We start from the raw sequence: 12,126 nt of genomic DNA, 5'->3' as shown, positions 1-12,126 counted from the left end.
ATTTCGGGTATTCTCTTGACCATAGAGAAATAACAGACATTTATAATAGCCTATATTTTCCCCCCAGAGGCAGTCAAAGGAAATATCTTTGTTTCTTTTTTTTAAATTTATTTATTTATTAAAAATTTCCACCTCCTCCCATTTCCCTCCCCCTCCCCCCTCTCCTCTTCCCCTCCCTCTCCAGTCCTAAGAGCAGTCAGGGTGCCCTGCCCTATGGGAAGTCCTAGGCCCTCCCCCCTCTATCCAGGTCTAGGAAGTTGAGCATCCAAACACACTAGGCCCCCAAAAAGCCAGTACATGCAGTAGAATCAAAACCCAGTGCCATTATCATGGTCTTCTCTGTCAGCCCTCATTGTCAGCCACATTCAGAGAGTCCGGTTTGTTTCAGTCCCAGTCCAGCTGGATTTGGTGAGCTCCCATTAGATCAGCCAGAATGTCTCAGTGGGTTGGTGCACCCCTCACGGTCCTGACTTTCTTGCTCATCTTCTCTCTCCTTCTGCTCCTCATTTGGACCTTGGGAACTCAATCCAGTGTTCCAATGTGGGTCTCTGTCTCTAGCTCCATCCATCGCCAGATGAAGTTTCTATGGTGATATGCAAGATATTCATCAGTGTGGCTATGTGATAAGGCCAGTTCAGGCACCCTCTCCTGTGCTGCCCAAGGACCTAGGTGGGGACATCCCCTTGGACACATGGGAACCCCTAAAATGGCTCCCTTAATTAAGATATATACTTCCCTGATCCCATAATCACCCTTCCTCCATCCCAACCATCCCATTCCTCCAAGTTCTCCCCAATCCTCCCCTTTCCCTCACCTCCACCACCATGCTCTCAACTTTTGCCCAGTGATCTTGTCTACTTCCAATATCCAAGAGGATAAATATATGTTTTTCTTTGAGTTCAGCCTATATTTTTTAATCAATGAAAAAAGTACCAACAGAATTATTTTATTCAGATTATTTTTAGGAGACAAAATAAGAAAACTAATATGAATTAGAATTTTTTTCAATAACCAGCTTGCTTTTTCTGACAGAAATTGGAATGCCCCTCAGCTGTTTGTGACAGTATTAGCAAACTCACATTTGAATATTGTTTTGTTGTTTTTCTTTAGATGTGTTCTTTGTGCCATTGTCCTGGAGCAACAATTGGCTGTGATGTGAAAACCTGCCACAGGACATACCACTACCACTGTGCATTGCATGATAAAGCTCAGATCCGAGAGAAACCTTCACAAGGCATTTACATGTAACTGTTTCATTTTGCTTTGTTTTAAAGCAATCATACTTTCCTTCAGCTTTTATAGTTTCTCCTCATTCAAAGCATTTCATTGTCACTATAAAGGCTGTTTTGATATGTAATAGTTAAAGAAATGATTTAGGAAGTGTAACAGTGAGATTTAAAAAAATTCAGTTTATGAATGGGGTGGACTGTGCTGCTCATTTTTGTAATTTGGAAGCTGAATTTAATTTAGTTCATGATTTTGTATTTTCCCCCTCAGGGTTTATTGTCGAAAACACAAGAAAACGGCACATAACTCTGAAGGTATGTCTCATCAGTCAGTCTCATGTTTCAGGAAGAAATGTAAATAAAATATGAATGGTGATTTGTTAAGGTTTTTCTCAAGATAGTTCACACAGAAACTCTATTAATTAAACACTTCTTGGCCTATTAGCTTATACATATTTCTAGCTAGCTCTTATATCTGTGCATCAACATGAGGTTATGGCCTACTGGCAAGGTTCCACCATCTATTTCCTCCTGTGGCTACATGGCATCTCACTGACTCCACCTACTTATATATATCTTCCAGCCTGGCTGTGTTCTGCCATGCTATAGGCTGAAGCAGCTACTTTTATCAATCAATGATAAACAGAGGGGAGTCCCACATCAAGGGACATCATTAGAACAAACTAATGTAAATAAGAGCTAATTTTTAAAGAAAATTTTTACCTCAGAGATCTTATAAAGTGTACATTGAAAACTTAAGTCACATTAGAAAGAAACAGTGGTAACAGTGATGTTTCTGGAAGGATGCTAATTGGGATTCTTGCTTTCATTAGCTCTTATAGACAATGTGAATGTAGAAATACTAATGTACTTTGGATCAGCATATGTTCTAGGAAAATTTCAACACATTGTGGTAGCTTTATGTGGTAGCCTTATTCATGATTTTGCTTTCCATTGTTTCATTTACTTTTGGGCTCTCATGATCCAGAAATATTAAGTAGAAATTTTCAAAATTAACAAGTTTTAAGTTACTTTTGATTACAATATGTTTATGTTTCATTAATAGTTATTGTTGTTAATGCTTTATTGTCCTTAATTTATAAGTCAGACTTTATCATAAGTAGGTATATGTAGGGGAAAAAAAAGTTTAGACTTATTCATGATTTTGCATATTGACTGGGAATTTAAAAACACATCCCTCACTGAGAAATATGTGGAGATATATTATTTTTTTCCAGAAGAAAATAGATACTTTACAAGTAACTAAGATTTAAAAATAGAAGCTTATTTTGTTTCCACTTAAATTTATAAAACTACATGTTTACATATTGTTAGCTAATTTGCATCTGGTCCTTAAAGCATGAGGAAGTTAGTTCTCAAGTTGGATTCTGACTTGGGTCAAACCTTTTATTTTTCTGTTTTAAGTGTGTGGGTGTTTTGCCTGCAGGTATGTCTGTACACCATGAGCATATCCTGTACCCATGGAGGCTAAAAGAGCATGTCAGGTCCCCTGGAGCTGGAGTTACAGACTCTTGTGAGCTTCCATGTGGGTGTTGGCAATCCAACTTAGGTCCTCTAAAAGAGCAGTTAGTGCTCTTAACTGTTGAGCCGCCTCTCCAACCCTGGCTCAAACCTTTCAAATAGATGGTTTTGATAATGTCTACTAGCACTATGAAAATGTCTACTAGCAGTATAAAATGAATGAGATTCAATCTCAGATTAATTTTAATTTTTCATTTAACTTGGACTTAAGTCTTTAAATTTTTTTGTTAGCTTCTAAGTCTGTTCTGTTCAAAATTAAAATGGATCAAATACTGGTATTTTAGGAAGTTGATGATCCTTTTGAGACTGGGTCTCTCTATTATGTAGCCAGATTCCCTTGTCCCTGCCTCCCAAAAGTTCTGGGATTAAAGGTGTCTGCCACTATGCTGGTCTTGTTGCTGATCTTTTTAAAGACTTAGCTAGGGCCTGGAGAGATATAAAGCCTTCTTGAAAAGGATCAGAGATGGATTCCTTTGGTGATATTTTGTTTGTAATCTAACAAATAAAACTTGCCTGAAAATCAGAGTGCATAGTTAGCCACTAGTTTTTAGCTGTAGAGGCCAGGCAGTGGTGGCAGAGGCAGACAGACCTCTGTAAATTCAAGGCCACCCTGGGCTACACTGAAATTGATCCAGTCCAAAAGAGAAACAGAGCCAGGCAGTGTTGGCTCATTTCTTTAATTTCAGTACTCGGGGACTCACACACCTATAATCCCAAAACGAGGGAAAAGTGGAGGCCGGAAGGGATATGGCTGGGCAGAGAGAAGACTATAATGCAGGGGTGGGGAGGTGGGGGTAATCAGAGCTCGAGGCATTCAGTCTGAGGATTCATGGAGATAGGATCTTGCCCCTCAGTCTAAGGATTCAATAGAGTTTAAAAGTCTCTCTAGTGGCTGGCTCCTTTACTTCTCTGATCTTTCAGCATTTACCCTGATATCTGACTTTGGGTTTTTATTATTAAAACCAATTAGAATTTACAGAATAGATTCCCAACTGCCATGCTGGGTAGTTCCTAGGGTCTGATTCCTCTGGCCTCCATGTGCACCTGAACTCATGAACACCTAACTACATACCTCTCTCTCAACATACACATACACACACATACACTAAAAATAAATCCTTAGAAAATCCACTTACCTGATTACTGGTATAAATAAACTGGTTTCCCTTTCTGATCTCTTATACTTTGCTTTTACAGTAGAAAACCATACTGTTTTCGCATCTGAAGTCCATATTAATTCATGCTGCTTAAAAATACAGTCATCATATATGTGCACTGAAATATGCATGATACTTAATTAAAATTTTTGGAACAAATGATTTAATAGCTACACATGCTAACTGTGATTTGGTCATCATACACTGTATCCATGTATAGAGTTATTATGCTATATTCTACAAATACATACAATTAAAATAATAGTTAAGTATAAATTCAACATTGAATATAGATAAGCAGGCACACATATACATAAGTAAAAATAAATGAATTTTTAACAAACTTTTTTGTGTGCTCTTAAAAAGGAGAATATAGGGCTGGAGACGTGGCTTGTAGTAAAGAGCATTTGATCCTATTCTAGAAGACTAAAGTTTGGTTTCTAGCATCCATATCAGGTAGCACACATCTGCCTGTGACTCCTAACTCCAGGGGATCCAGTGCCCTCTTCTGGCCTCTTTGGAAATGACCGGATAAGCAATAAGAACAAATACTTTTCGAGGTGATGAGTGTGATTGAAAATCCCATACAGCTATTTTTCTATTTTTTTCACTCAATTCTAGAATTCTTAATTAAAAATCTTTTGTGAAGGGTTCTAAGTAGGGGCTGGCAGTGTATCTCAGTGGAAGGTGGCTTGCTTGTTATGTGCAGTGCTGGGTTCTAACCTAAACACTATATGAAAAAGGAAGAAAACCATTGTAAGGAAGCTTTCCCATCATTCACTTCCTTCAGATTTTAACAGTGTATCTATACAGCACCCTTTTATGATTAGTGTAGCCATCTGTGTTAAGAGCTGAGGATTAAGATTCAGTATATGAATATAGTGGGACAGGATACTTGATATACTTAAAGATGATTAATATATGCTGATTAATATAGCTGGCTCTTATTTTATTTTCTGACCTGCTGAAACCAGTAGTACCATCTAGTGGTAAAAAAAAGCCACTGCAGTGCAGGGCATACTAAGAAAGGTTATTAAAAATTGTTTTGTTTTTACATTTATTTATTTAGTATGAGCCTGTGTTTGTGTGTGTGTATGACAAAAACAATTTTTGGGAGTTGGTTTTCTACTTCTATCATGTGTAATTCAGGATTGAACTCATGTCTTTAGCCTAAGCAGCAAGTGTCCTTACTGCCTGAATTCTCTCAAAGACCCAACTAGAATTTGCTGAGTGAGAGAATTCTAGTTATATTTCATACTTTATGAACAACTTCAAATTAGTTTGAGTTTCTGGGTTCATGGTATACTTCTGTAGACTATCAGGCCCTTTTGTTTTCTTGGTATTTAGTATATGTTTATATTTATATTCTGGAATTTGAGGCATAATCTTATCTTTAGTTTTAGTTGTATTTTTTTTGTTTGGCTTTGGTTTTTTGTGACAGGGTTTCTCTGTGTAGCTTTGGGGCCTGTCCTGGAACTTGCCTTGTAGACCAGGTTGGGCTCGAGCTCACAGAGATCCGCCTGCCTCTGCTTCCCGAGTGCTGGGATTAAAGGCTCACGCCACCACTGCCTGACCTTAGATGTATTTTTATCTTAGGTGCCTACATGTATGTCTGTGCACCATATGCATGCCTAATGTCCATGGAGGCCAGAAGGCAGCTCTGGATAGTTGCAAGCCACCATATGGGTGCTGGGAAAGCAAACAAGTATTTCCCAAAGTTACACAAAGGGAAGCATTTTAGGTGATACTGAGGTATCAGGGTCTGACTTTAGGAATTGGGTACTTGATGGAGGACATCATTGAAGGTAATGTAATTGAGTGGCTAGTTTGCCCATATGGTCAGTTCAAACTAGCCAGAATGAGGACTGTTGGAACAGAGAAGAGCTGTGTGCTAAAGAAAGCCTGTTGTGTTAGGTAACATGAGCAGGAGAGTTCGTAGTTATTAGCAACTGGGAGAGGAAGAAGTGAGTGTCATAGATCCTTTTTACCCAGAGTGTAGTCTATAGGTCAGCAGGATGAGCAACATCTATGAGTTTATTAAAAGTGTCTAATCTTAAGCCTTACATTGACTTTCTAAAAAGGACTGTCTTTTAACAAGATCAAGCTTGAGAAGTTCTGGCTTAGCTAAGTGGTGTGGATGGAAAGATACCTGGCTTTTTACAAAGCAATAGAGATCAAGCTTTGAGAGATGAATGACTTGTCAACATCGGTAGAATTTGCTTGATGTTCCTTCTTTGCATCATCTAGTGTGGTAGCTATGTGTGATATTGACTAGTGTTCTTAAACTTTTCTATTCTTAGTGGGAAGTTTATGCATTAAATACGGGCAAGAATGAACAGAATTAAATCCTATGTAATTCGTCTAGTTGTGCTGTTTTGAAACAGGGTCTTATTATGTAGCCCATGCTGGCCTCCAGCTCAAGATCCTGCTGCTTGCAGCCTGAGTGTTAGTTTTATGGATATATTTTACCATGCTTAGCTAAGCACTATTTCTTTACATGCTTTTCTTGTATGTATCTGAGTAGGAACTATATTGTTTATTCCCCTTTTTTTCAAGACAGAGTTTCTCTAAGTAACAGCGTAGACTGTTCTAGAACTTGCTTTGTAGATCAAATTGGCCTTGAATTCCAGGAGATCTTCCTGCCTCTGGCTCCTGGGTGCTAGGATTAAAGGCATGCACCATCTCTACCCAGAAGCCTTTAAATTTTTTTTTAACTTGATTTTATGTGCATTGGTCTGAAAGTGTCAGATCTCCTGGCCCTGGAATTACAGATGGTTGTGAGCCACCATATGGGTGCTGGGAATTGAACTCAGGACCTCTGGAAGAGCAATCAGTGCTCTTAACCGCTGAGCCATCTCTCCGGCCCAGCCTTTAAATTTTTTAAATTATTTTTCTTTACTTTTGTGCGTTTGTGTTTGTGCATGCATGTGTATGTATGTACATGCAAGGACTAAACTCAGATTGTCAGGCACAGTGGCAGACATCTTTACCCACTGAACCTGAGCTATTTCTCTGAACCCTCTTTAAAGCAGCATCTTAAAAGCAGTAAGTACAGGGCTAGAGAGATGGCTCCGCAATTCAGAGATCTAGGTACTCTTACAGAGGACCTTGGTTTAGTTCCCAGCACCCACATGGCAACTAACAACTGTCCGTAACTCCAATTCCAGAGGGTCTGACACTTTATTCTAGCTTCTGGAGACACTGATACACTTGGTGCACAGACATATATTCAGGCAAAACACACATACACATACAACAAAAAGAGATACAACTTCAAAAAATTTTAAATTAATCAATTTGGGGCTGAAGAAAGGATCAGTGGTTAGGAACACTTGCTGCTCTTTCAGAGGACCCGAGTTCAGTCCCCAGTACTCACATCAGGTGGTTACTCCTTACTCCAGCTCCTGTGGGTCCAACATTTTCTTTAGGCCTTTGCAGAACCCAGCATGAGTGTGCACATCCATACACAAATACAAAAAGAAATCTTTTAAAAGCTGAGTATTGATAATAGCAACTGGCTCTAGCTTATTGCTACTAGTCTATGTTTGTAAAAGTACATTAATAGACAGTTTATAATCCCTAAACATTTGATTATCTATAAGGAGCTATGATTATGAGTGGTGGTTTGTTTAAGATCACTTTTAAGCTGTGGATATGGTCACTCAAACCTATAATCCCAGCACTCAGGAAGTCAAGGAATTCGGGCAGTTGCCATAAGTTCAAGGCCATCTTAGACTACAAAGTAAAAACCTATCTCAAAACAGGTTAAAGGGGGTTTGGAGAAGTGCTGCTGTTGAGAGAGCCTGAGTTTCTTCCCAGCACCTACATGGTAGCTCGTAACAGTTTACCACTCTAGTTCTGGGGCACCAGGCACACAGGTAGTAAACTCATTACATGCTGGCAAAACATCCGAACACATAAAATAAAAATAAATCTTTTTTTAAAGGTAAAAAAAGTAAAATAGAATAAAAATTGTGCTAACTTACATTCTCATAAGTGATGGAAAAAGAATCCTCATTCTTATGATTAGAAAAGCAGCACATTGCTTATTTAAAACACTAAAGAGAACAAAGGTGCAATTAAAATTACCTTAAAACTTGCTACATTTACGTGTGTGTGTGTATGTGTATGTTGGAGGTCTCTCCTTCCATCATGTGAATTCTAGGGATCGAACTTAGGTTGTCAGGCTTGGCACCAAGCACTTTTACTTGCTGAGCCACCATTTCTCTGGACCTAAAATTGGTTTCAAAAATTCTCTCACCTTACTCTCTGGAACTAATTGGTATAACTACCTTATAATCTAATATTAGTGTTATCCCTGAGTTTATATGTATTCAAACATACTAAATGAGTTGTTCTTTTCCCTATCATGAATCATGAATGTATATCCTAAGAAAGATATTGGCATCTGAGAATAGAGCTGATAGAATTTCTCATTGAGAAATTAGTTTGTAGAATTACAGTCAGTAACATACTAAAGGAAAACCAATGAATGTATGTATTAGAAGGTTTTGTCTAGAACTTATAGGTTGGCCCCAAGGCAAATTAATGTTTGTTTTTTGTACCATTCTTAATACTAAATACATTATCTTATAAGTACTTATATTAAAAATGTTTACTAAAACTATGTCTATGTATGTGCCAGACAGCAGATGAGGATAACAACTTTGTGGTGTTTCTTTCCTTCTGTCTTTATGTCAAATCTGGGGCTTGAACTTAGGTTGCCAAGCTTGGCAACAAGCACCTTCACCCACCAAGCCATCGCATATCCTCAAATCTTGGGCCTTTAATAAATAAATATTTATGGTGAATAACTGAATGAAATACTTTCTGTTAATTGTAGAATTCTTTTCTCATTTATGGGTAAAGTAGTTGTAAAATTCCTAAGTGTTTAATGAAAGTACATGCAGCTAACTCACTAATGGCTTTTTATTGCTTGTGTTAGAGCTTCTTTTTGTACTTAAGATATGTTTAACTATTTATCAATTAGTTCAGTCATAAATGGCTTTAAAGATGGAGTTGTTTGTTCAGTTATCACAGTGGATGAACTATATCCATATCAGTGCTGTCCATAGAACTACAGTGATGGAAATTAAGGTCTCTGCTAATGCTGTTGCCATTTGCCCAGTGTGTCTAATAAGTTCTTGAGATGTGATCAGTATGTCTGAGATTATTTTATTATAATTGTAATGATGCTGAAAAGCCACACAGCCAGTATCACAACACTTATTTTTAATATGCCCCAGACCAGTCCTCTGCATTTCCAGGGCCCATTTCATGCTAATGAGAAGCATAGCTCCCAGACCTAGCAGACCTCATGGACCTAGTGCTGGTTGTTAAAGTTGATCCATGTAAAGCTTTGCTTTCTTTCTGAGCAGCTGATTTAGAAGAAAGTTTTAATGAGCATGAACTGGAGCCCTCATCTCCAAAGACTAAGAAGAAAAGTCGCAAAGGAAGACCAAGGAAAACTAATTTTAAAGGGCTGACAGAAGACACCCGATCTACATCTTCCCATGGAACAGACGAAATTGAAAGTAGTTCCTATGTAAGTAGAAAACTAGTGAATTCCTCCCGTTTGTTGGAACATGAATAGTCCATTTATACTGTGTCTACAGGTAAGATATATTGTTTGAAGTGCTAATAAACTTTGAATCCATTTTAAGTGTCTTTTTCCTTTTATATTTACAGCGGGATAGATCTCCACACAGGAGCAGTCCTAATGACACCAGGCCTAAATGTGGATTTTGCCATGTAGGGGAGGAAGAAAATGAAGCAAGAGGGAAGTTGCATATATTTAATGCCAAGAAGGCAGCTGCGCACTATAAATGCATGGTAGGCATGGTTCTTAAGGTTTTTTAAAAAAATCTTTTAGCTGGTAATCAAATCTAGTGCTTTTGTTTCAAATATTGTTTTAGATCCTTGCATAGTGAAGTATTAGTTACTTTCCTCATTGCTTTGACAAAATACCTGAGCAAAGCAATTTAAGAAAGGAAGAATTTGGGCTGGATGTAGTGGCGCATGCCTTTAATTCCAGCACTAGGGAGGCAGAGTCAAACACTTATCTGAGTTCTAAACCAGAGAGCTACATATTGAGACCCTGCCTCAAAAGACAAAAAGGAGAGAAGACAAAAAGAAAAAGAGGAAGGGTTTGTTCAGTTTGGATTGTGGTAGGGAAGTGGTGGTATGGCTGGGGCATGAGGCAGCTGGTCACATTGAATCCACAGTCAAGAAGCAGAGAACGGTAAATGTTTGCTTCTCGTTTATTCAGTTTGGAGCCTCGGCCCATGCAATGATGCCACCCACCTCAGCCTAATCTAGAAATTGTCTCACAGACATGCCCAGAGATTTGTCTACACGGTGATTATAGATTGTATCAAGATGACAATTAGTACAAAGCATCACAAATGTTATGCTCCCAAATCTTTTAGTTTTTTGAGACAGGGTTTCTCTGGGTAGCCCTGGATTTTTTGGAATTTGCTCTGTACACCAGGCTGGCCTTGAGCCCAGAGAACTTTGCCTCTGCCTCCCGAATGCTGGGATTAAAGAGTGTGTGCCCCAAATGTTAGTATACTTCAGATTTTTTTTTTTAAAAAAAAACAAACCCATATTTGAAGTAATACTAATTATAGTTACCATATGAAAATACTCTGTAAGTCTAAGAATTTCATCTTTATAATCATTTATTAAATACAAATGTTTATAAATGCCTTGGGCTTCACATATAACTTAATAAATATCATTATTGTAGTATTTAGCACTCTGTATTGCAGTTGTTTATGAATGTACCTTTCCTAATAGACTATAAAATTCCTTGGAGAGATTCTCTTCTTGCATCCTTATATCCTGGCCTTATTTATCTTTTGAGCTAGGTTGTATCGAACTAGTCATCTCACTTAAAATTAATTTTGAGGGCTGGAGAGATGGCTCAGAGGTTAAGAGCACTGCCTGCTCTTCCAGAGGTCCCGAGTTCAATTCCCAGCAACCACATGGTGGCTCACAACCATCTGTAATGAGGTCTGGTGCCCTCTTCATGTCCAGCAAGCATACAGACAGACAGAACACTGTATACATAATAAATAAATACATTTTAAAAAAATTAATTTTGAAAAGTTATTTATATAATAAGTTGTTAATAGATGTGAAATCACAAGCCTATGAGCCCAGCACTTGGGAAGCTGAAATGGAGAAAACATCTTAAGTTTGAGTTCAAGGCCAGCCTAAAACACATAGTCAGATACTGTCTCAAAATCTAAGTAACTGGGCCTGGGAAATGACTCAGCAGATAAAGGCACTTGTGCTCCCAGGACTTGTGTGACAGAAAGAGAGAACTGACTCCTGCAAGTTCTTTGACCTCCATCCACATGCCGTGGCACATATAGAAATATATAGTGTAATAAAAAAAATTAAGACCATATCGCCCCAAATAAACAGAATTCTGGATTATAGTACATACTAGATTTACCCAAAATTTTCTTTTTCAAAATGTGTTCTCTCCAAGGACCCTCATGGAGTAGATTAGATATATATCTGTTTTGAAAACAATATCAAAAAGGATTCTAATCTGTATTGCTAGTTGAAGTTTGCCAATTTAATATATTTTTCAAAACTTTCTGGAAATATTAATAGTTGGGCAAACAGGGTAATGGTATTATTGAAATCTTTGCTATTTAAAGCAGGTTATAATCTGAGCTCCAATTGGCAATCTTCGTTGGGTTTTTATTTCCATTTTGGTTTATATTGCAATGAGACATGAAAATATTTAAAATACTTGAGTTGATATTATTTAGGCAAAATCTTACTCTGGGAGTTATAGAAATTAATGACTTGTTACTGCACTGCTTAAATTTTTCTTATAAGAACTGCTAAGTGGTTATGTTCTGCATTTTTCTTTTGTAGTTGTTTTCTTCTGGCACTGTCCAGCTCACAACAACATCAAGAGCAGAATTTGGAGATTTTGATATTAAAACTGTACTTCAGGAGATTAAACGAGGAAAAAGGATGGTCTGTGATTTTTATATATATATACATATACACATATTTATTGCATTAGATTCTGCTTTAAATTTAAGGCAAATCTCATATTTATCCAGTTATCAGAAATTTAATATGAAGTCTTCATAATTTTCAATATAACCTGATTACTGGTCAGTAGCTTTCAGAAGCACAATGTTAGAGCTGATGAATGTGGAGGGCCAGTGGAG

At 37.7% G+C, this 12,126-nt stretch overlaps 1 protein-coding gene across 1 annotated transcript in view; it reads left to right on the top strand.

Annotated features, from left to right (window-relative positions):
* Phf6 (PHD finger protein 6) overlaps window positions 1-12,126 on the top strand; it is a 41,427-nt gene that overhangs the window by 17,344 nt on the left and 11,957 nt on the right. The window contains exons 5-9 of the mRNA XM_050121671.1: window positions 1,111-1,244; window positions 1,498-1,541; window positions 9,304-9,470; window positions 9,614-9,757; window positions 11,822-11,926. Coding sequence (XP_049977628.1) covers window positions 1,111-1,244; window positions 1,498-1,541; window positions 9,304-9,470; window positions 9,614-9,757; window positions 11,822-11,926 — 594 coding nt within the window. The remainder of the gene's footprint in view (window positions 1-1,110; window positions 1,245-1,497; window positions 1,542-9,303; window positions 9,471-9,613; window positions 9,758-11,821; window positions 11,927-12,126) is intronic.

Source organism: Alexandromys fortis, unplaced genomic scaffold, assembly GCF_014885135.2.
Source record: "Alexandromys fortis isolate MF-2015 unplaced genomic scaffold, M_Fortis_MF-2015_v1.1 scaffold_194, whole genome shotgun sequence".
Lineage (NCBI taxonomy): Eukaryota > Metazoa > Chordata > Mammalia > Rodentia > Cricetidae > Alexandromys > Alexandromys fortis.
This window is presented reverse-complemented; position numbering and strand designations above follow the sequence as displayed.